General features: G+C 51.3%; 1 protein-coding gene across 4 annotated transcripts in view; it reads right to left on the bottom strand.

Annotated features, from left to right (window-relative positions):
• Nucleotides 1-25,162, bottom strand: part of KSR1 (kinase suppressor of ras 1) — a 160,777-nt gene extending 135,615 nt beyond the window's left edge. For 3 of the 4 annotated variants that reach the window (XR_003001903.1, XM_024735566.1, XM_024735571.1), the window contains exon 1: nt 24,772-24,993. Coding sequence is in view for 3 of the 4 variants with exons in the window: in XM_024735566.1 (XP_024591334.1) it covers nt 24,772-24,972 (201 nt within the window). In the remaining variant the exon portion in view is untranslated. Of the gene's footprint in view, nt 1-24,771 lie in introns of all 4 variants that reach the window. The other variant, XM_024735550.1, reaches the window with a different exon arrangement.
• Between the last annotated feature and the right edge of the window lie 228 nt (nt 25,163-25,390).

The following is a 25,390-nucleotide window of genomic DNA, read 5'->3' as shown; positions in this document are numbered from 1 at the left end:
TCTGCTTCAGCTCCAGACCAAGGGCCCCGGTGACCCACATGCTGACACCAAGCCAGGGTGACAGCCTGGGCCAGGAGGATTCACATAAGAAGGGACTCGGCACACTCACCCCCACTGATGGAGAGCCAGCTCCTCAAGGGCCCACAGGAGCAGTGGACCCTCTCCCCACTCACCTTGCTGTGGAGGCCAAGCCAGCCCTTCCAGCAGGCAGGGGCGGTGCTATGGGGCTAGGAAAGTGGGCTGGCCATGGAAAGCAGGTTCTAATCTAGGCTCTGCCACTAGCCCTCTTTGGGAAATTCTCTATCCTCGCTGGGATGTCTCCACATCTGTCAAAGTCTCCACATCTGTCCCCTCCCTAAATCCCACAGGGAGGGGAGTATTATTAAAGGGACTTTGTCACATAAACTTCTTGAAAAATCTTGAGAACACGAGACATAGTTTACACATGCGAGGAACCACTCCCAGCAGAGCAGGAGAAACAACTACGCCGTCTGGCGTACATTAGGTGCTCAATAAATGTTTACCAAGTAAATGAGAAATATCAGTATTGCTATTATCACCCTCTGGAATCTGTGAACAGGCTAGAACCCTCAGGGGCGGGGAAGGGGCGGTGGCTCCCCACCTTCCCATACCCAAAGACTACCTTCTCTCCGTGAAGCAGAGTGCGCCCCATCTGTATCAGGCACGGAGGATGCAGGGGAGACACAATCCCTGACCCTCCCTCCGCCAACCAAGGAGTTCTCAATCTAGAATTCCAGGCCAGAGGCCCCCAGAGGGGGCTGCATGAAGGAAATAGAACCTTCTGTATCTCATCCTTTCAATTGTCTATTTTTGTAGATGTATTATTGTAATAGACATGCTATAATAGCACAGAGTATGTGTATATACTTTGTACGTGAAAATACCTATGTTGGGAACCCATGATCAATATTTCTTTCCCGGTCCGTATGCCAGAGCAAGTCTGGAGACCAGAGATCCAGCCAGGAAATGGGCCATGCCAATACAGCAAGAAAAGGGCAGGAGAGAAGTTTCCAGCGGACCTAGGGCAGGGGGCCACGAAGCAACAAAGACAGGGCAAGTCTCGAAAAGGAGCTGCTCAGGGCCCAGCACATTCCCTGTTGGGGAAGATAGGACAGGAAAGAGGAAACAGATGAGAGGGGCCGTCAGAGACAAGGGGAATTCCGGGCATTCCAGGGAGAAGAGGCTGAAAGGCATGAAACAGTGAAGCACTCAGGGAGATCCCAGGTCAATGTGCACTACGATTCCTGGGGGGACACAGGAGGCTCAAGAGGCTGAAGAGGTGGAACTGGGTCCTGCAGGAAGGAGGCATGGCCCCCAACCAAATGCTAAGGAAGCAACAGTCCTCCTTTTGTCTGTCTGCTTATCCAGAGAAGGCCACTTGATTTGGTAACATTTTTGAGATCTATGCAGCAGTAAAGGTTGGTGCTTGGACAGCCCCAGGCAAGGAGCTGCCAAAGATTCTGGCCTCAGCAGAAGCACAGATCTGCTCTGGGCACAGGTGGACGCCCTTCAGGTCCAGACCCACAAGCCCTTGGAGGGGGAGCCAGGCAGCTTGTCCCAGCCTCTGGGAGCAGCCGCTGTCCACAGGCCCAGGAGGTAGATGTCAGGGGAGGCGCACAGGGAGAGGTGAGCAGATTCCCCGGCCCCCACCCATGTCTGCAGCCTTCAGTTTTCACTGGGGACCCCGAGAATCTAAGCCACTTGCTCTAAACGAAACAAGAGGGCAAGGAGATACCAGACTACAGTCCTGAGAGGCAATGCCGGCCAGGAGTGCTTGGGAGGGCCATCCTACTTCCTTCTCCACGACCTACTCACTGTGAAATCGGGGCTCTGAGGTAGGGTTTCTCGAGAAGCAGACTCTGGTCTGCCTGCAGGGAAGCAGGCCGGGGCAGTTGGGCTCTGCATGACTCGGCCGCAACAGAGGCCCCAGCCAGACCCGTGGGGAACTCGGGAACTCTGGAGCTGAACCGTCGGAATTGTCCCAGATGGAGGCAAGGGGCCAGCCTCTGTAGCCCATCTTTGGATGGGTGACGGTACCTTGAGAGAGGAAGCTCCCTTCGGCTGAAGGCAATTCCTGGGGGAGGAACTGGACTATACGCCATCAGCAGCCATCACTCATGACCACTGGGATGCGGGAGTGAGCTCTGCGGGGGGTTTGGGCAACACAGCCTTTCTGATGCATCTCAACCTTCGAAAATGGTTCCCTTAAGAAGAATTTCGCCTAAACCAGATCATTCCAATGATTTCAGAATGAAATGACACGTAAACTCACAGGGGAAAAGCACCTGTCTGTTATTTTTATGTCACTCATAAGTGAGCTGATAGGATCTAACGTTCTCTTTCCTGGTTTTAGATTATTTTTAAGAACCCATCGCTTCACTTCAAAGAACCCATCGCTTCACTTCAAAGAACCCGTCAACGAGCTGCTCTGTGAACGTTTCCATTTATCCCTCATCATTCTCAAGCTCCTAGTTCACACATTTGAAAAAAAAAATCTATTTCTTGATCTGTAGGCTCAAGCCACATCATCTGAGCAGATATTTGTATTAAGTTGGGGACAAGGTCTGGGTAACCAAATGGTTAAAACTTTACAGTGGGCGTAAAAAATAAAACATGAGAAATCTTTGTCACATTTAAAAGTACATGAAAATCCAACTAAAATATTTTTATATTTGTAACATGACTTCCCCTCCCGCATACATGAGAAATGCATGTTTACTGGAAAAAAAAAAAAATGGGAAAGAAAAGAAAAGCACCAGGAAGAAATTAGGTTAATTATGATTCCACTATTCGGAGGGAAGCCACCCACCATTAACAAGCACGTGCACAGCTTTCTCTTTCCTTCACGTATTTCATTCTTAATAATTAATTTGAGTCATATTGTTTAGTAACCGGCTTTTTTCTGTTAACGGTATATTGTGAATGCTTTTTCAAGCAGTAATTCCTCACAGCAAGTTTTCGGTGTTATTAAAGGCCAACAGATCTAACTAAATGTACTCTGGTTTCACACAATAGCCCGAGGTTGTATGTTTAGGATGATGGGCGTTTAAGTTATTTGCAGTTCTTCATCAGTATATATAATGTTGCAATTAACATCCTTGGGGCCAAATTCTTTTAAAGTCCTCATTGGTCCTTAACCCCAAATCCCTGTGCCTACACTCACAGAACTTTATTGAACTTGCATCTGAGGAACCTAAATAACAGGCTCCTTGTGCCTGTAGCCTAGAGCAACCAGCCCAGAAGGAAGTGCCCGGCCCCCTCTCGGCCTCAGCCATCCAGAGAGAGAGATGGGCCTTCTCTTTGCTGGTGTATGGCAGCAGGACCTGCTCCTGCAAACCCAGGAGGGGCTGAGGGGCCACACCACCCCAGGCCCGTGTCTCCCCGCCTGCTACCCACATGTACCCTGAGGCACCTGCGTACGCAAATGAATCCTGGCTTTCCCCAGGTTTCCTTGGCATCCCATCTGACTTTTGACCTGCTTTATAGCCAAGTAGCATTAACGCAGTTCTGACTCAAAAAAATTAGTTTTGTAGATTACAGAGTTCCCAAGCTTCTGTTATCTTTTCAGCCTTTGGAGATAATCTTTACCCCCACATCAGAGTAGTTCTTCTTTATCATCACCAGCATCAGTAATATTTACACTTTCAACTACGCGGTTGACCTGTATTGTCACGTTGAACCCTCAAAACCATTCTGAGAGAAATTACTGACCCCATTTGACAGATGAGAAAACTGAGGTTCAACATAAGGAATTCAATCAATGCACACAGGTAGCACTCAGGATCCAAACCAAATCAGCTTTGGCGATACGATCTACAGTTTGACTGAAACGGGAGGCTGAAGGTAAACCCTCACATGGGTGAGTTAGGGTGGGACGGGATACACCAGCCTCGCAAATGCTCATGGCCTCAGTACATCATGTTGCCGGTTACCAGGGAGCCAGGCAGGAGGATGGTGGCTCCACAGGCCCCAACCACGTGGACAGCAAAGCATGAGGCTGATCCAAGATGGAGGGGCCCCAGGACATAAGTAGTATCATGTACACCAAGTGCAGCATGCTTTCATTGGCTAACATAAGCTGCATATGTGCTATGAACTTACGTTATGATCTCTATTAGTTTGGTTCATAAGACATAGCGTTAGAGTTGAGAGGGATCTCAGAGGAAATCAGCCAGACCAAGTCCCTCGGTCGCACACATGAAGAAACTGAGTCTCAAGGATGCTAGATCACACAGCCAGTAATGGCAGACCCAGGTCTCCAGCCTCCCAGCTCAGTGGTCCAAGAAGTAACTCACAGCAGCACACTGAACACAAAATGTGTGAGAATTCCATTAAAGACCTCAAAAGAAAATATCTAGTTTAAGAAAAAACCTACTTGGATTTTAAACAAAACTGAGTGTCTACTCTACAGGACTTTGGTCAAGGATGCAGTCCAATATCTCTGGTATATTTGACCAAAATAAAACAAAACAAAAAAGCCAAGAGATATAATGTCCGCAACAATAGCTAAAGAAGTGATGAAAACTGTTTCAAAGCTTGTTTTGTTAAAAAAAAAAAAAAAAAAAAAGCTTGTTTTGTAAATCAACATCAGAGGATTAATACAAATGTAATCACAGAAGCCTGGGGCACACCCAGCATTAACCTGGAAGACACAGAAGAACACACACACACTAAGAGATGATTCGAGTCCTTGACTGGTGGTACAACGACTCCAATTTTCCAAAACTGGAAAATTACTCAAGGGATCCTACTGGGCTGTGATGGCCAGACTGCACTAGGCCTTGGCAGTTTTCTCTATAACTTAGTTTGTTCTTTCTTTCATTCATTTGAATACTATGATTCCAGGCTACTTTACTTAGGTATTAAGATACATCAGTGAATAGAGCAGATAAAAATCCCTACTCTTCTGGAACTTCTGTTCTAGACAGGGGATGCAGCAATCAACAGGTAAAACCACACAGTGTGTGTGGATGGGGAAAATGAAATTGGGCAGGGGACAGACAGATGGGAGGGTGGTCAGAGAAGACCTCACTCACCCGGGCTGGGGGTGGTGCGGGGGGAAGCAAAGGCTGCAGGGCAACGCTGGATGTGCCTGGCGTGCTCAAGGAACACAAGGGAGGCCAATAGGGCTGGGGCAGAGAGAGCGATGGGAAGAAGGATAGAAACCAGGACCTTGACTTTGGCTTTTACACCAAGTAGAATGAGACAGTCTCTGGAGGGTTCTCAGCAGAGGGCTGACAAGAGCTGACTTAAACATCTTTTAAAGGAATCTTTTATCATTAAATCTTTCCCTGAACTTCCAACCAAGGTCTTATTTATGTTGAGACCTACCCACACACAGGTGCACACGTGTGCATGCACACACGCACACACACACACACACACACACAGCCCAAGGAAGGCAAAGAGGCTCCCAGTCTCTGGATGCCTCTCCACAACACCCTCCAAGCCTGCCTGCACGGCCAGTGTCCTATAGAGAAGTCACCGGACCCTGATGCTCCCAGCGGCACAGCTCACCCCAAACGCCGGCAGTTACCCCACACATCGGGCGGCTGGCTGCGCCGTGCGGCTGCCCCTCCATCAGGCAGCGACCCTCACACCCCGACTGCACGGGGCTCTCACCGCACCTGTGCTTGCAGAGGCCTCGGAAACCAGGGTTGCCATTCTCTCCTGGGCTTGCAGCTCACATGCCCCTGAAGTCCTTCCTCCTTCGGAGCGGAACCCAGCAGGAGAAGCCCCAGCAGAGGCCTGGGGCAACCCCGTTTGAAGGGAAGCCTGAGGACAGCGTGTTTGTGAGGGAAAGGAGGGGGTCTGAACAGGGAAAGCCGGGTGAGGACCAGCGCGGCTCAGAGCAGCCATCTCTGTCACCTGCACTCAGAGAGACCTGTTCCAACCTCGCCACACCTGCCTCAGGAGGGGCGGAGACAGAGCAGAGAGAGGTGGGTGGAGGTCGGCTCCACTCCGGGCAGAGAGAAACCAGCCATCCACTCATCCTGTCCCCACTGATCCAGGCTCTGGGGAACTCAGGCCAGTGTGAGAGGGGCCCTTGCCCTGCAGGATGGGGGAGGGACGTCTGCTGAGCGCCTGCGGTGCCCCGCGTCTTACGGCATTGATCTCACTCTCCTTGTCACCCTGGGAATGACTCCGTTACGTTCTCATCTCCCACATTAGGAAATGGCTCCCTGAAGGTGAGGGGACCCGTCCAGGGTCACAGAGTGACAACACAGCCGGGACTTGGGTCTGGGTCTCCCAAGATTCTCCCGCCCCCCCATGCACCTAATCTCCCTGGAGAGATAACCCCCATCCACGCTACCAGCAGAGCCCCACGACAGGGTGGAGAAGGGCGGGGAGGTTGGTGGCCTTCAGTCTGGACCCTGAAGCCACAGAGAAGGGTAAGAACCCAGCTGGGGGGCTCTCCTTACTCTCATGCATGACAATAACATAAGAGCAGGCAACAACGACCGCTCGCTTTTATCAAGTGCTTACTGTGGGCAAAGCTCCGTTCCATGCACTTTACGTGACGATCCATTTAATCCTCGCAGCAGCCCTCACAGGTCTTTTCCCCACGGAACGGGTGGGGACACTGACACCCAGAAAAGCAAAATAACTTGCCCACAGTTAGAAACAGTCCATGGCACAGGCATGATTCAAACCCAGGGCCTGGGGCCTCTGACCCCAGAGGCCATATTCCCATCTCCTGCACTAGACGGCCTTTTCCATTGATTCACATTATTTCTCTAGGAATGTGAGGTTAATTCAGCGCCGATCACAATACACCCTCATTAATTCCTCAGCACTTACTCTGTGCCAAGCACTGTGTGAGGCCCCGAAGCTTCTGGAAAAAGAGGTCACGCAGTCTTTGTCCTTAAAGAGACAGGAAATCCTTCCTTTAAAGCAAAAGCGCGCTAGTCACCCTTCTTGCAGAACCGGAGGCTGTCCCAGAGCATTTGGTGTGGCAAGCAGAGGGGCTGCCTAGCAGAGAGGCGAGGGCTTTCCAGGAGGGATGGGTGGGGAGGGGGAGGGGGAGGCAGAGGGGTGTCTTTTTATATATAAATTTATTTATTTATTTATCTTTGGCTGCGTTGGGTCTTCGTTGCTGCACGTGGGCTTTCTCTGGTTGCGGCAAGCGCGGGCTACTCTTCGTTGCGGTGCGCGGGCTTCTCACTGCGGTGGCTTCTCTTGTTGCAGAGCACGGGCTCTAGGCACGCGGGCTTCAGTAGTTGCGGCGCACAGGCTTAACTGATCCGCGGTATGTGGGATCTTCCCGGACCAGGGACTGAACCCGTGTCCTCTGCACTGGCAGGCGGGTTCTTAACCACTGCGCTGGTGGCATTTTTCACTGAGTAGTCAGATTTGGCACTTCTCCCCGGATGAGTGTGTGGTGACACAGAAAACGCCAAGGCCTGGGCTCTGTAACCAGCTAGACCTCTGAACCCATGGGTGTGACCTCAGGAGGCTCACCCACCTCTACCCACCTCTCTGAGCCTCAGTTCCCCCCCATGCAGCGGAGGTGAGACCTACACCAACCCTGGGGGCCCTGCAAGGACTGGTGGATACGGCATTCTCGGTGCTGTCCGAGAGCCCAGAACGGACAGCACTCAGTAAATGCTTGCTCCGGTCACAAACGTCCTCCTCACCACCACCATGATCCTCCAGACACCCAGAGGACTTTTCTCAGCGTGCGGGCAGTGAGGTCGTCAGTGGTTGTCAGCACTGCCACCCGGGTCTCTCTGAGCCAACCACCGGCTTCCTGGGCAGTATCACGTGCCGTGTTTGCGCTGTGAGCGTGTGGCACCCGGAAGGTAAAGCCCACAGCAGGGGTTCTCCTTTCTGGGATGGCCCCTCACCCAGAGGGCCTTGCGGCCAGGACTGGGTGCTCCCTCAAAGGCTGGATCTCGACTTGGGATCAAGTCAGGCAGCCAAGATGTGAGGAGCCCTCCGGGTACCAGGCAGGCTCTGCTCCCACAAGGTCTGCTTGCTAGAAATAGCACCTCCCTCAGGAGGCATGGCAGCTCTGGAAACTTCTCTACTTCTCAGCCAACTCCAACACTAGCTGCACAAAGGCCCTGGGGGAGAAGCTGCAGGACCGAGTCTCATTTTTATTCCAGAAGGTGTGAGTTTTGCATCACAGCACGTGGCTAGCTTTTGATCCTGACCACTGAGAAGGGAGGGGGCCGAGCCATCAGACTGTGACCTCGGGGACAGAGGTCTCTGGTCAAGTCCACCAGTATCTGAGCAGCAGCTCAGTGCCTCCAGTGTGGCAGGCACTCGTGGTTGAGAATCTGCCTGCCAATGCAGGGGACATGGGTTCAAACCCTGGTCCGGGAAGATCCCACATGCCGCGGAGCAACTAAGACTGTGAGCCACAACTACTGAGCCTGCGCTCTAGAGCCTGCGAGCCACAACTACTGAAGCCCGTGTGCCACAACTACTGAAGCCTGCGCACCTAGAGCCCGTGCTCCACAATGAGAAGCCCGCGCACAGCAACGAAGACCCAATGTGGCCAAAAATAAAATAAAATAAATAAATATTTAAAAAAAGAAAGAAAGAAAATATTAACGATCATAATGGAATTTTTCCAAAAACAGTTCCACACACACACAACTCTTTTCTCTTCTAGTTTTTTCCATCTGCAGACATAGTTTTACATATTTACATAACTACAAAGGCTGCATTTGTAGTTCTGCACTCTTTATGTTTTCACTTAACGTAATATAAATATGGTCATGTTTCTACCCAGTCTTCATAATTAATGGCTGTGTGTAAAACAACCCATCGTGTGCTGCACATCACGGTATGTTTAACCATCCCCTTGCCACCGGACATCTACCTTATTTTCATTTTTTTCTGTATTACAGATAATGCAAATACCCTCATAAATGTTGCTGTTCTCTTCTACTGAATGATTGCCTTAAGAAAGCTCCCTTGAAGGATGGACTGACTCCAGGAGTAGCTGTCGTCCTGGGGTTACAAATGAGCAAGGTGATACCAGGACGTACGGGCGTGATCCACCACCATGGCTGCTCAGCAAATGTTGTGAAATGAATGAAAGCAGCTCGCCTGCGTGATGATGTCCTTAATGGGTGGCAGGGCCCCAGGGGGCCCCAGCCAGGGCCCCGCCATCCGCCCATGTGGTCAGAAGCAGTGCACCTTCAGTAAGTCGGCGACAGGGCTTTTGGTAGCAGGTGAGTGAGTAGCAACCCCCGAATGCCATTTTTTAATAAGAAATGAGGGTTGAGTTTCAAAATCCCTTTGGATTCTACTGGACGGAGGCTGGGCCCGTTGAGGAGCCCACATGTAGCCCTGGTACCTTTCACAACCTTCTGTTCTCATCACCCTTTCCCCGTTGCTCCTAGATGCCTGGCTCAAGGTCACCTGAGGGCTGCACCGCTTCGGTGTTTCACCCGGGGCACCTCTTGGCCTCACCTGGCCCCAGCACCGCAGGCAACTCCCTCCACCTCTGCACGTTTTGGACCTCAGTTTCCAAAACCCTTCCCCAAATGCATCCCCAGGGAGTCCCTCTCACCCTGCTGAGATCTTTACTCAAACATTACCTTTTCTGCAAAGCCATCCTGACCCCTCATTTAAAATTAAATCACTCCTCGCCTCGGTCCTCTTCCTGCTTTCATTTTTTTCCATAGCACATTCACCATTTAACAAACAATATATTTCACTCATTGACTTATTGTCTGAACGTCTCCTCCTAACACCAAAACCCAAGTTCCACAGAGCTGAACTTTTTGTCAATCTCGTTCAGTTACTTCCCCGTTTAGAAGAGTGGCCACCCCACAGTGGGTGTCCAACTCAGAGTGGATGCTAATTAAATACTTGTTGAAAGAAAAAACCAGTAATATAATATATAAAAAGATGTTTACTCTGTGCCAGGCATTGTGCTTTACATGGCTCATCTCACTTACTATGAAACAATTCTATTATAATCTCCATTTTACAGATGAGAAAACTGTTGCTCAGACGGGGTAAGCAATTTGCCCAAAGACACACAAGCTTAGCCAGGAAGGAAGCAGAGTTTGAACCCAGGTCATCAAGCACCAGAACCTGTCCCCTTACCTACTACTACCGGCTGCAGCTCACCCACCTGACCTTTCCTCCAAATAGAAGCAGCCCATGAACCAGCGGAGCTTTCTAGAATAAGGCCAAGCACGCATCCTGTGATCAAAATGGGGAAGAGAAGACAGGAGCGGCGAGCCCAAACAGTGCACCCCAGTGGGCCACTTTGGCTCCATTTCCCCAGGGGAACAGCGTGTCTGACTGCCTCCTCTGGCAGCCACAGGATGGCAGGGGTCGGTCTGCTGTGACGAGTGGGATGGGAACTTTGACGAGACAGGTGCTAAGAAAACAAATCCTGCCAGGCCAGGAAACTGCTTAAACCAAACAGGGCCAGAGGGGAAGTTTAGTTTTAGCTGTTAGATGCCCAAGACAAGGTCTGGTCATTTGAGGCCACCTAAGTCTTTTTCTGAGAACAGTCGGAAGCCCTCTCCAGCTCAGGGGCCACAAAAGGTGGGGGAGGGTACAAATGAACTGTGCCAATGAGCCAGTTTCCATTAATCACATGGCAACTCACAGCCCACATGGCAGTCTGCACACGGGTATTGCAAGTAACGATGTCTTTAGCTTTTGGTTTCTTTTCTTTTCTTTTTTCTTTTTTAGAACTACTTCCTAAAACTCTCCAAATTGTCAAAGATGCAGCTGCAAGAGTGGCCCAGCGCTCTGTCTCAAATGCTCACCTCTCCTCATAAACCACCAGGCCAACCACAACAGAAAAGGTTTCCAGTCCCCTAAAAAGACAAGTTTCCATTCACTGATGGATTCGTCCTTGCTCTGTTCAGTCCCCCTGGCCAGGATGAGTCACGGCCACCAGGGGGGATCTCCCCGGGGGACTCATCACCTTCTTTCTCCTAAGATTCGCCAACATTTAAAAGACAACCGTGCCTGCATGTCCTGTCCCTCAGGCCCCAGTGCTGCCCAGTGCTAACAACTACGTTATCCTTTCTAACCAGAGTGCTTCAAAACGGAAGCCAAGTTCTCTGAGATGGAATCGGGGAAAAGCCTTCGCTCTGAACCTGCCTCCCCCTCCTCCCCACCCAGGATGCTTTTCTCTCCATCTTCCTCCTCAACCAGGAGCGTCCACCTCTGCAAACGGTCACCTGCTAATCTGGACGCTGATGCTGTGGTCATCTCGCCCTCTTTACAACTTTGAGGTAATCCCGTCCAAATGGCACGCAAATGGAGAGATTTTCAGACCCTTTTCCACATAGCGTTATTTATTCCAAAATGCTGAGCGTCACCAAAGCTGACCTCTCTCTGCTCCAGACAAGACTCAAGGTCAAGCGGGTTTCTGAGGGGATGCAATGAAATGAACGCAAGTGTCAAATCAGACGAGTCTAGATCTGAACCCCAGCTCCACAGATTACTGTGACCTCGGGCCTTACTTCCCCAGCCGGAGTGGGCGAATAAGGCTGCCGTTACCGAGCAGCCAACTGAGAAATCTCCTGTAAACATTGGGCGAGTCTATCTCAGATTCGCCGTGACTGGGAGAGGAGGGCGTGGGGAGCCCGAGTTATTATATTCCTAGGATCCAGCCTTCCCTCCCCATCTGGCCACAAGTTCACATGCAAGGAGCCCAAGGAGCAGGTTGAGCCTGGTTAAAGTTGGCCCCAATTCAATGGCATCAGAGGACCTGTCCTCATGAGTCACCTCCAAACAAAATGGCAGCCAACGTCTTCCACCAGGTCCATTTCCTGGAACTGCCACATGGTCACAGCTCACTAGGTGTATAGGCTGTCCCAAAGTTTGGGAACCCCTCTCTTTGCCCCACCCTAAGAGAAGAAAATGATGACAAGCACAAAGTCCCCAAGTCTACATTTCCAACGAGAGTTACAAATCAGAGTCCCCCTTCAGGGAAGATCGGGGCAGGGCAGCACGGTAAACAGGGGCTTTCCCACGTCTACTTCGCAGGCTCATTTCCCATAAGGGGTGCCTAGATACTCATACCTGATATCGGCAGCCCCACTTCTGAGCTGGCAACCTCAGTCCTTGGGGCCCCTTCCCTGGCAGGCTGAGACTGCCAGACCTAACAGCAGACAACTGAGTTTCAGTTGCCACAGTGAAGGCTAGCAGCGCAGAGCACAGCTTGGTTCAAATCAAGAAATATTTCCCGAGTCCCCGCACATCTCAGGATGCAGAGATAAGCCGGCCGGGCGGCACGGTGGGCCTCCATTCACACCTCACCGGCGCCTTCCATGAGTTCACTCATCTACAAACGCCCCCGCTGAGCTGACTTTCTCATTCACTCTCATATCCCACAACAGTGCCTGGCACATAACTGGGGGGTGCAACAACTCTCTGTTGAATTAGTGCGTTAATTCTTGAGGCCCAACTTGAGGGACATAGCCCCAGGCAACCTCCCTGAGGCCATGGAGGACCACAGCCCTCATGGACCACCACTTCCCACTGTGTTCCAGGCATACTGGCCTCCTTTCAACAAGTTCATTTCTGCCTCAGGGCTCTTGTACATGCTGGTGCCTCTGCCTGGAATACTCTTCACCCGGGTTTTCACAAGGCTACTACTGCCCTCTCATCTTTTAAGACTCAGCTCAAACCTTCTCTTGGAAGAAAGCTTTCCTGACGACCCAATCTAAAGCAGCAGCCTTCTCCCCACCCCAGCACTAACCCACTTGCAGTGTTCTTTTGCTCAGGCCACTTTTCTCTATCTATTGGCTGTTTTTTTATCTTTCTCTTTCCATTAAAGGAACCGCTTGGTCTTCTTCACCGCTCTTTTCCCAGTACTTAAAACCAGGCACACAGTACATGCTCAATAAACAGTCAATAAATGAATGGGCAGAAAATAGAAATAAATAGCACATTCAAGAAGGAGAATGATTTGCACACATTAAATGTCTTACAATTTTATTTGGCAATTATAACTCAATAAAGATGTTTTTTAAAAAAAGGAAGATGGGAAATGATTTAACAAGGCCCCCCAAAAATGGCCAGGTAGGAGAGGAAAGGCACAGAGATCAAAAAGGATTACAAAGAAAAAAATGAGCTAGTCAACCAGGAGTACAAATTTTAAGAGAGCTATCATTCAAAAAACAGAAAATGGGGCTTCCCTGCTGGCGCAGTGGTTGAGAATCTGCCTGCTAATGCAGGGGACACGGGTTCGAGCCCTGGTCTGGGAGGATCCCACACGCCGTGGAGCTGCTGGGCCCGTGAGCCACAAGTACTGAGCCTGCGCGTCTGGAGCCCGTGCTCCACAACAAGAGAGGCCGCGATAGCGAGAGGCCCGCGCACCGGGATGAAGAGTGGCCCCCGCTTGCCACAACTAGAGAAAGCCCTCGCACAGAAATGAAGACCCAACACAGCAAACATTAATTAATTAATTAATTAACTCCTACCCCCAACATCTGCAAAAAAAAAAAAAACAGAAAATGGAGGACAGTTTTGCAACTCCCATCACAAAAAAATACCCATGCTCTCTGACCCGGTAATTCCATTCCTGGGAATTATCCCAAGGAAATGAATTCAGAATAGGAACAAAAATAAAGAGGTGCCTGTACAAAGATGACTCCAGTCACGTTGTTTATACCAGCAGAAATCTGGAAACAACCAAAATGTCCGATAACAGGGGAAATGTTTTGGCAAATTACAGCACACCCACTGGATGAGATATCATGCAGCGATTAAAAGGGCCAAAAGGAAGATAACAGAGAAACATGGACAAGTGTTCTAGAATAATAGTAAGTGAGCGGAGGTTAAAAAAAATACTGAATCCCTTCTAAGTACCATGCAGCACACTTTCCGTATCTCAGTAACTCCTACAAGAGTCTAAAATACACCTATTCTTATCCCCTTTAAACGAACAAGAAAACTGAGGTTCAGAGAGCTACGGAACTTGCCCCAGGTCACAGAGCTAGCAAGGAATGGAGTCAGGAGGTGACTGTGACCTTCTCCCCCCAGAACCCAGGCACACCCTGAAGTCCTGATGCAGCCCTCAATGTCCTACTAAGTGCCCAAGACCATCCTTTCCCATAATGACATCATGACTGTGTTTGAGAGGCCGAACTCAAAGATCTGAAGCAGCTGGCCAAAAGCAACACGCTGAGAAACATTTGGGAGAATACAGCCCAAACAAAACAAAATGAAACAAACAGAAAGCAACAAAGAAAACCACGTCTGCTGGGGGCAAGAGACCACAGAAGAAAGAAATGTTAAGAGTGGCGGGCAAGACCAGGCTTCAGGAGGACTGAACAGAACCATGAGAAGAACCATGAAGGGCAAGGAAGCCCCTTCGTGGGTACTGGACCTCATTTTTAGGCCAGAATCGCAGAGATGAGGGTTTGCCAGGAGCTCCTTGGAGAGAGGGTCTGCCTGTGCTCGCCAACTCTCCTCCCAGGGCGCACACACCATGGTGCTCAGTAAATGTTAGCTGAAATACACTCATCTCATGACGTGTGGATAAAACAACAAGGAAAAGTAGAAAAGGAGGCGCTTCCCTGGTGGTGCAGTGGTTAAGAATCTGCCTGCCAATGCAGGGGACATGGGTTCAAGCCCTGGTCCAGGAAAATCCCACATGCCATGGAGCAACTAAGCCAGTGAGCCACAACTACTGAGCCTGCGCTCTAGAGCCCATGAGCCACAACTACTGAGCCTGCATGCCACAACTACTGAAGCCCACGCACCTAGAGCCTGTGCTCCACAGCGAAGAGTAGCTCCCGTTCGCCACAACTAGAGAAGGCCTGCTCGCAGCAACGAAGACCCAACGCAGCCAAAAATAAACAAATATTATAAATAAATTTATATTTTAAAAAAAAGAAAGAAAAGTAGAAGAGGAGATACTAGAATATGGAGAAGAGTGGCCTGGAAGTCGGGCCTGTCGCAATGTGACTCGGTAGGGTCGGTCTCAGGCGGGGCTGTGGGAATAAGCAAGGCCGTGGACATTCCCTGACTGCCACGTGAGAACAGCTTTCGGTGCAGCAGGAGTGTCAGCTTACAGAACCAGATGACCTTCCTGTAATGTGTGGGCTGCCAGACGCCACAGTAAGCTTCAGGGGAAATTTTATTTTTTTAGCTTTTAATTTTTTTAATTTATTTTTGTCTGCGTTGAGTCTTCGTTGCTGCGCACGGGCTTTCTCTCTAGTTGTGGCGAGCGGGGGCTACTCTTCGTTGCAGTGCACGGGCTTCTAACTGCGGTGGCTTCTCTTGTTGCGGAGCACGGGCTCTATGTGCACGGGCTTCAGTAGTCGTGGCTCGTGGGTTCTAGAGCACAGGCTTAGTAGTTGTGGCTCAACAATGTACATGTTTGAACGTTTCCATAGTCTGAGTAAACTCAGACCAGGCATTTCACCTAAGAATCACCGAGGGTTTGACGCAGGCTTTGGGACTTGCCCTCTGGAGCCAGACAAAAGCCATGGGTCTTTAAAAAAATTATTCTGTGCAAACAGATTTTCTAGGCGGATGAGGAGTTTGTAAATGCAAGTCCGGCTGTGCCAGCAGGTAATTAAAACGGTCTGGGCTCAAGTCACAGCTTAGTCTTTCCTTGGCTGTATGACTCTGGGCAAGTCACTCAACCTCTCTGCACCCTCAGTTTCTTCATCTGTAAAATGGGAATAACAGTAGAACCTTCCTCACAAGGTCGTTGCAAGGAGTAAATGTCACATAAGACTCCTAAGAAGGGGGCCAGGCATGGAGTAAGCTCTCGGGAAATGCCAGGCATTGCGACACATCTATTTAATAACATGTATAAATATTCATTTTGAAAACCACACATCCATTTGATCAGTTACCTGGGGAAAATGAAAAGGGGTGGACCCAGCCCCTATTTCTGAGCCCTCAGGCAGCAGTGTGGGAGCCGTGTGTCTGTCTAGTGTACCCGGAGTGGTCCCAGCCAGCCCAGGCCTCCACTGGCCAAGGAGCTAGAGAGAGCTCCTCCTTGTAAAAGCCAGCACCAGAAACAGGAAGCTGCTTCCTTTCCTTTCCATTCTGAGCCAGTATTTCCTTTTTTGTTTCAAAAAGCATTCCTCGCCTGCAGCCCAGCCCTTCCCCTGCCCTCCACAGCCCCAGGCTCAAACACACCCACAGACATTTGCATTTCTCCTGGATTGTTTGCTGCCACCATTGGGGTCAGGAGGTTCCTGGCAGACCCTGAGTGAGTGTGCCCTTGGCACCGGGCTAACTGGCCAGTGGGGCCAGGAAGAGGTAGGACTCGAGGACTCCAGACATATAAACCTCTCTGGGTACGTCTTCCTCAGCTTGTTGGGAGGATTAAGTGAAATCTGTCTCGAAGTGGGTAGTGTGGTACCCAGAACACAATCTGTCTCCCTTTGGAAAGTACCTCCCTTGACAAAAGGCAACTTTGCACAGCTAGATAAGTGTATGGGGTCACTAGCCTCTCCTCAACTTACCCAATTTTAACTGGAACCTCAAATGGAACCTCAGTATCATAAAAAAAACAGTAGTTGAAACTACACCTACCATTTCTTGTCTCTTCCCCGTTCATGTTTTCCCAACTGTGTTCAGAGGAGAGAAGATGCCCTGGACAAGTAAGTTTGGGAATCCTTGCTGCAGGACTTCTCAGAGCCTTTAAAACACTAATCTTCATCTTCAGGAATCACCAGGAGGTAAATAGCTGACGCAGCTACTTGAAGCTTTCTTTCACAAGAGCATCTTGCAGAATACAGTATAAGAAAGGCTGCAAGCCCTTTCAAGGGTCCCAGACTGGGAGGAGGGGATCGTGCCCCATGCATGAGAACACTCAGGTCACTTTTTAAATAGACCTGTAACTTTCTTTTTCTGGCCAGCAAAACTCTGCATACCATGAATGAAGCCGGTTCTGCTAATCCATAACAAAACCCAACCCAAATGATTTGGCTCAATTGGGACTCAATACCTCCAGGTGCCTTGTCAAAGAAAAGCTCCACCACTCTATAAGCAGCTTATCTCATCAGCTTTGCAGAAAGCAAAACCCTCATGATCAATACATTGCAGTCATGTCTACAGTTTATGCTGTATGAAAAGTTATTTTTCCTAACCATGGCTGGTCTATTCCACATAATGCATTATGCTTTCTCCCTTGGCCCTGTTTTAAATTTTAAGCACAACTCTTAATTCATTCTTGCAATTATTCTGAAGGTGGAAAAACGAAAGGGGGGAGAAAAACGGCAAGCAAACAGGATGACTTCAGCTCCGTTATTTTCAAAGGCAACCCGCCCAGTTAAAACACACAGTTGGCTACCAAGGCCAGGATGACAGAGAAATACAGATATATATAAATATATAGGTTTTGTATGTGGCGGCAGTTTGAATTAAAACTTCTTCAGTGCAGATGAGAAACAATTGTTAACTGGGAATAAATGACAAAGCATTTTTGATCCCAACATCTGTCCCCAGGGTATGGCTCTGCATCCCCACCCGGGGTCTGGAACACGGGAGAATGTCATATGGACACAAAGACATTGGATCAAAAGGCTGTATCTTCTGGAAGCAAAATGGTAAACACTGTATAATATCATGGTATCGAATGTAAAATCTGTACAAATTTAGGACATAAACCCAACCCTTATAGGAGAAAATGTTCACCCACCCAAGTCCCAGAGGATCTTTCACTGGAAGGATGAGAAGCCCTTGTAAGTACAGTCAGGTCAGGTTCAAAGACTCGGACAGGCCACCTGGGCTGAGCCAGCCCACTGGGCAAGCTGGCTTTCAAAAAAGGCCCCACCCACTGGACACCCCAGCCTGCTCCCCAAGAATCTCTCCAGTCCCCAGGGTCCCTAAGACACTGAGATGGGGCTGGGAAAACAAACCCATTTGCTTCCTCCTGCAGGAAACGTCTTGAGGCTGAGGACCCCCTCCCCCTGCCCCCAACATAGGAGAGTGGGATAGCAGCCTGCCGTTTTGCCGTTGGTCAAGGTGGTATAATGTCTCACTCCAGGGCGTGAGCTCTCAGGTCTGACTCCCCACTCAGCGCTCCTTTATAAGCACCTGTCTCTCCTCCACTCTTTGTTTTGTTCAGGTTCATAACCTAATATGTGTTCCTGGCAAGTCACTTCCCCTTTGGGCGCTGTTTCCTCACCTACAGATGAGAGGGCTGGACCAGATGAGAATTCCAAGACCTTAGTAGCCCACTTACCTTAGGAACCCATGACTCTATTAAATCAACCCCAAAGCGAAGGCACCCCAAATAGCGCTCTGATCAGTATTTGTGGTCGGTGATGAAACCGAGCTTACTGTTCACTGAGATGCCTTTCATGAGCCTCAGGTGATGAAAACTTCACCATATGGCTGTGCACTGCCCAGAAGTGACCAGTCCCTGGACACAGAGCCCTGACATCCAGCCCCCGCTTTGCTGCATGGGAGTAAGGAAAGATCCCTTTTCTAAATGGTCAGTCCAGGCCCCCCCCCACCCCGCCTCTTGCTACGGGTAACCACAAAACTAGAATCCATAATCCTTGACCCAGAACCCAGAACCTCAGCCACGGGGCCCACGTCCTGTCTCCTGTTCACACACCTCGCCCTCGAGGTGGACACAGATCCAGTGGCAAAGGGCTAAACGCATGAAGGCTGCCATTTTGAAAATCCTGGCACTCCTGCTGGGGAGCGGGGTAGGGGAAACATATCAGGCCCTAAAGACTTCAAAGAATAGGGCTGCTGTTAAATGTGTTAATACACTTTGACCCAGCAAATTCCACTTCTAGGAATGCACTCATGCACTCAACTGCAGCACGGTTTATAACAGCAAGACGTGGAAACACCCTGAATGGCTGACAAGTGGGGACAGGTTCAATGAATTTATGATATGACCACACGACGCAGCCACAACCAGCGATGGTGTATATCTGTGGGTACTGGCGCAGACAGAAGACATTTACAAGGCAATGAGCACGGTGAGCTCCACGAATACATTCATGTACTTTTTTTTTTAATTTGTCCGTGCCGGGTCTTAGCTGCAGCTAGATGTGGGATCTAGTTCCCTGACCAGGGATGGAACCTGGTTCCCCTGCATTGGGAGCATGGAGTCTTATCCACTAGACCACCAGGGAAGTCCCCATCCATCTACATTTGTATGCAAATGCAGAGGATAAAAACACTAGAAGAATTTATATAGCCAAATGTTAACAAGAATTAACTCTGAGAGGTGGCATTATGGGTGGTTTTTATTTTTATTCAACTGAATTTTCTTTTTAATAGTGAGCACATATCATTATGTGTGTTTTAAGATATTTTAATACAACTGGAAAGTTAAAGAATGTAGCGCTTACCAGAGGAATTACGCATAGACGATAAGGCAGGTATCCATTAAAACAATTATGAGTAAGATGATCTCTAGGCAGCTTCTCATTTCTCAGAATGAGACCAACACAGAGCGATTGCATCACAGTTCGCCGACAGGGACCCATCTTTGAGGATGTGCTGGCCTGCACTTTAGGGAAGCGGCCCCCAGCCCGAGCTCAGAGGCTGCACAGCCTGGCGTGGCCACCAGAAGGCCCGGTCATCTGGAACTGAGCCACCAAGTGGCCCTGGGCCAGCCCTTTTTGTTACCGGCCACTTCCTTGGGCTCAGCCGTCACAACCCTGACCAGAAACCGTCCCCTCCACTGTGGTTTCTAGAAGCTGTTGCGAAGTTCAGAACATGAGTACCGAAGACCAGTCAATGCAGGTTGCACCACCTACTAACTCAGTCTCTCAATCCCTCTGAGCCGCAATGTCCTTAACCGCAGAATGGGGAGAAAACCTCACAGGGTCCATGTGAGGGTTAAATGGGGAACATATGCCAAAAGCCTAGCACAGAACAGGCGACCAAGACGGTTCCTCGTTCCACGTCTGCCCTCGCTATGCTCGAAGGGCCTTCCCATGACCCCGAATGCACCTCTACTCAGCTTTCCCTTTGAACTGAATGTAGAAAAAGATTCCAATCAGCCTATTCTGAAAGGATGTTCTTTTTAAAAAGCATAGCTGAGAGAGACTTGGTCACAGGCATTGTTACTTCCCACCACCAGCACAACCACTGCAGACACTGCCACCAAGGACCAGGGCCTTCGCCGTCCCTCTCGGGACCACAGAGGCCAGGCAGGTCCAGAATACTTGCGGTGGGGAATGCGGCTTTCCTGGATTTTGAGCTAACCTGGCGTGGAAGGAGGCATTCCCATCACTGTCCCCAGGCAGCAAACCAGAGGCCTCCTGGCACTCAGGCTAACCTGGGCTGCAGATCTGATAAGGCCTCCCTCCAGTGCCCCGCAGGCCTCCTCAGTCTTGGGAACTACAGGTCCCTCTCCAGACTGCCTCCGAGGATCACCGGTGGCAAGTTTCACCAGGAAAAAAATCGCCAAGGCGAAAGCAGACACCAAGGGAAACAGTGCCCCAGCTCTGGCTCCCTCCGGGGACAGCTGGAGTGAAAGCCTTCAGCTGGAGGTTAAAACTACGGGGTAGAGCAAAAGCAGAGAAAAGCCCCACTCTGAGGCAGGGGCTGGGTGGGGAGAGGGAACCCAGGCTCCACTCTCATTTCTGCCAGGGGCGTGTGACGTGGGACAAGTCGCCAGCAAGGCTCTGGGAGTATTTCCCAGAAAAGCAGGAGTTGGACTGGACAACCGTCCGGTCATATTCCCAATTCCAAACCGCTCTCAGCAGGCCGTGGTACTGGAGTCACTACTGTTTGCCTGTCTGCCTCCCCCATTGGACTGAAAGCATCCCCAAACACCAGGAAAGCATCCTACCTACCTCAGAATCCTTGCCAGGGTGGTGGCAGTGAGCAGCTCATCAGGCAAATCAGTAATAACTGCAGGTTTGTTGAGTGAATGCACGTCCACACACGCCCCGAGTACTTGCTCTGTGAGCACCCATGGCACCCCTCTCCTTTCCCAGCACTTCCACCATCCAGGTGCTCCGAGAGGCAGGGGAGAGGACCACAGGGAGAGCTCAGGCCCTCCACACCACAGGGCTCTGACCTCTGCCACAGCAGAGCTGAGCAAAGGTCGAGGCCCTTTGAGGACCCCTTTCTCTAGGTCAGCTTGCTTAGGAGGGACTTTTCTCCATAAGAGCACCAGATGGGAAGACTCGGTGTGCCAAGGCCTGTCTCTGGAAAGTACCAGGAGGCTGGCAGGATAAGGCAAAGTTACAGTGCCCACAAAACATGCATCTTCGTGAGGCACCACTATCTCCCCACTGCCCGGCACAGACTCGGCCCCAAGAGGATGCACAAATGAGGGAATGAACTGGCGTGGGGCTCCAGGCCCAGCTGTGAGGCCAGCCGGGTATCCCTGTGTGAGCACATCTGGGGAACGAGAACATTCCACCGTGCCTCGGTGGAGTTCTCAGGGCCTGATGGAGATAGGGCAGCAGGTTCTGCTGGGATGCAGTGGCCTCCCAACTTCTGTTTACAGATTCAGACCCTGGGTTCAGATTTTATCCCCCTCCGCTTCTCATGTCGAGAGAAAAAAATACACGTGTGGTGAAGGTTGGTGGATTTCCAGAAAATCTTCGGAGACTGAGAAGGGTCCAGCACACTGACCGGCAGGTGGGAGGCAGACATTACACCCTGGCTCCTTCCACTCTTTTGGATGCAAGCTGGACCACTGCGTGGAGGAGGGAGGGGCAGCCGGACACGCTGACCCCCAGACATCATCCGACCTACAATCAGGCACCAGCAGTGGGGCCGGAGGTCTGGGACTTCCCAAGGCACCTCACTGAGTGCTTCCTCAATGAGGACCAGGGTGGGCTGGGGTTCCTCAGATTCTGTAAGTCTGGCGTGCTTGCGTAAGCCAAGCCCTCTGGTCAGCCCCTTCTTCAAAAGCCAGGAATTGAATGTTGCAAGTCCTGTCTCTGGGGGCCCTGGCCTGGAATGTGAGAGGAGCCTGCAGAACAGGAAACAAAGCCAGAATGGACATCACCACTACCCTGCCTGACCTCAGCACAGGCTGCTGGGATTGGTTCCTGGCCTGTCTCACCCACCTCTAGGAAATAAGAGCAAGGTGTCAAAGTGCCTTCCCCTAAATGTGGCCTGTGGCATGAATGCATTGGACCCTCAGGAGGAAAGTTCACGGGCAGAATCTCTTGGTAGAAAGCATGCGGACTTACAGACTCACGACAAGGTTGCAGGTTTAAGTAGACTCATGCCCATTTTACAGATGAGAAAGTCTGAGATTCAGAAGTCATGGGACTTGACCAAGGTCAGACAGATAGAACCAGGACCAGATTTCCAAGCCATGGGCTTTCCGCCTGCCACACTGCCCCAAAGGTCAGGATTCTTTGAGTAATCAACTTTCCCCCTATTTTATCAGTCTGGTAAATCTGGATTTTAGAACAATTCTTAATCATGGATATTCTTACACAGTGGCGTGCATAACAAACATGATTCAACCCAACTGAGGCCCCTTCACTAAACCACAGAATTTAGAGCCACGAGAGCCCGCAGAGACCCACTCCAACCCCCCTGTTCAAATAAGGAGGCTGAGGCCTAGGGAACTAGATCCTGGGGTATAAAGTCCCATTCCCCCAAACAGCCCAGGTCCTGCCTTTTCAGGGAGTAGGGTGGACCTGAACCTACAGCAGAGTGGAGAGGACAGGGAGCTGGGTACTCGTTCCAGTTCCCACTGCAAATCCCCTTTGGACCTTTGGATGGGTTTCTGGCGGCCAGAGCCGATCATCCAGTAAACACTCAGAAGGGAGGCTACCAAATAAACCAGGTCAGAGACCTAAATAAGGGGATGCTCTGGAGTGTCCTGATGCCACACCTTGGTAAAAATGAGAGACTTTGGAAGGCAGGGTACAGAGAAGGCAAGGCGCCATTTCCAGAGAAAGAGCTGCACTTTTTCTCCCGGGTCCAATCTGCAAACCAAGAGAGGCCAACAGAGAACGTCCTCTCATCCCAACAACATAGCATCCAACAAGACACATGCTGCAGGACAACGACCCCTCCTCCCAGAACGAAGCCACACAGGCCCCCTATTGTGTCAGTTTAAAAACTGAACTTAGCTGGGCAAACACACCCGGCTATGTTCAAGAAACCAGTTTCTCTCGCCGCTTGGAAAACAGCAGCATGCATGCAGGAGGGACTGGGGCGGGGGGGGCGGGGACGGGGGGTTGCTGGTTGGTTTGTTTTTTAAGTAAAACCCTGGTCGAAACGGCTATAGCGACTGTAACAAAAAATAATAACCAGCGCTGATTAGATGCTTCCCATGTCCCTGGTTTTGTGGCTTTTAAGAAAATAAAACTGAAGGACAGAAGTCACTCCCAAGGGGACTTCCCTGATGGCGCAGTGGCTAAGAACCCACCTGCCAATGCAGGGGACATGGGTTCGAGACCTGGTCCAGGAAGATCCCACATCCGGCAGAGTAACAAACCCCGTGTGTCAGAACTACTGAGCCTACGCTCTAGAGCCCACAAGTCACAACTACTGAAGCCCGTGCGCCTAGAGCCCGTGCTCCCCAACAAGAGAAGCTACTGCAATGCGAAGCCCGAAGAGTAGCCCCCGCTCGCCACAACTAGAGAAAGCCCGCGCGCAGCAATGAGGACCCAACACAGCCAAAAATAAATTAATTAATAAAAAAGAAGTCACTCTCGAGCATTTTGGATCAAACAGGGATTCAGGCTTCTGGTGTGCACAGAGGACTGGGTCTTATAATGACTGCCACAAATCACCCTCTGGCCCTATGATTGCTAGCAGAGGCAATCAGCAATAAGAGGGTGTGGAGAATGTAGGATGAGGAGTTCAGGTTCTAATAAAACAAAACATCTCCAGATGTGCAGCAGGCCAGATGTGTCAGTGCAAGGTGGAAAGAGGCAGAGCAGCTACTACGTGGTGCCTGGAATTTCACAGTCTTCCCAGCCTGTGGACAAAAGCAAGTTGGGAATGCACTAGTTTCCCTCTATTATGTATGCGGGAGGGGGAGACTCCCCCTTCTGAGAACCCAACAACCCTTTTGGTTGATTCTTTCAAATCCTTTTAATACTGCACTTCCCAGCTATAATTTGAGACAGTAAGGCCTGCATCTTATTTCTTCTTCACACTGGAGGCTGTCTCCACCAGAAAACCCCTTAAATAGTGTCATCTTCCCATCAAAGCCTTTGGTCCTCAGCATAATTGTTCCTAAACCAAAGTCCAATAGCGGGGGGGTGGGGGGGGCGGGAGGTGTCGGTGGGTAGAGCAGTGAAATGCTGTGGCAGTGCGAAAGAGAAGCACCCAACGTCTGAAAGGCAAAAATGCAGTTTCATCAAACACTGATAAGCGGCAGACAAGAACCTGGAGAAGAGCAAAGGAAGAGACAGACAAAGTCTGGGGCGTGAGGGGAAGGCAGAGAACGACGGGCCTGCGCTCACACTTCAGGGGGACCTCCTCCCGCCCAGTCACCCCAGCCCACAGCTGCTGGGCTCAGTCACCCACGGAAAGGTCCAGCACGTGACTCAGTGGGAGAATGGGTCCTGCGGCCGGGCGAGCTAGAAATGGGGTGGGGGCGGAGGGGGGGCGGCAGGGGATGTCCGTGCGCCGCCCATCCCGCCCGCGGGCTCCTCCAGCCTCCCTCCCAGGTCCCACTACGCCCCTCCCCCCAAATCCCGCCCAAGGTGAGGGGCTGGTCCCGGGTCCTACGGCCGACGCAAAGGAGGTGACCGGGCTCAAGGATGCGACTGAGGAAGGAGTGACCTGGAGCAGCGAGGGAGGCGCTGGGGCGCTTCCCGGGCTGCCGACCCCTGCCTCCTCAAACCCAGCGCGGGCCCCCGTTTCTCCGGCGCCGCGGCCCCTTACCTCCAGGGTCCGTATCTCCTGCTGGGTGAGGTCGTTGGACACGGCGCACTTCGTGCGCAGCCCGCGCAGGCTACCGATGGAGATGTCGATGAGCTTCTGGAGCTGCCCGCACTGCTGCAGCGCCCGGCTGGCCGCGGCCCCGGCGCCCCCATCTGGGGCCGCCGCGTCCCCCCTGCCGCCGCCCTCCTTCTTCTCCCCCATCGCCGCCGCGCGCAGCGCCGCTCTATCCATGCCTCGGCATCGGGGCCGCGGGGTGGCCGAGGCGGGGAGCCCGGGGGCGCGGGCGCCTCGGAAGGGAATCCCTTAGCCGGGAGGGCTGGCCGAGGAGCGCCCCTCGACGCTGCCGGAGCCAGGACGCAAGCCCGCCTGCCGCCGAGCCCGCCTCTCCCTCCCGCCCAGCCGCGGCGGCAAAGCGAAAGCCGCGGCGACCCGACGGCTGAGGTTCCCGGAGCCTTTAAGTGGCAGCGGGGGCTGGGTCAGAGCAGCTGGGCATGCTGGGACTTGTAGTCCGCGCCGCGCACCTGCCGCCGCCCCCGCCCTCGGGGTCCCCGCCGGCTCCAGCGCCCGTAGGTCCCGGCCTTCCCTTCCGCTGTGGGCACAGGCTGTGCGGGAGCGCCCC

This window comes from Neophocaena asiaeorientalis, unplaced genomic scaffold (assembly GCF_003031525.2).
Source record: "Neophocaena asiaeorientalis asiaeorientalis breed wild unplaced genomic scaffold, Neophocaena_asiaeorientalis_V1.1 scaffold129, whole genome shotgun sequence".
In the NCBI taxonomy this organism is placed as follows: domain Eukaryota; kingdom Metazoa; phylum Chordata; class Mammalia; order Artiodactyla; family Phocoenidae; genus Neophocaena; species Neophocaena asiaeorientalis.
The sequence above is the reverse complement of the archived record's forward strand: the minus strand, read 5'-3'. Positions and strand labels throughout refer to the sequence as shown.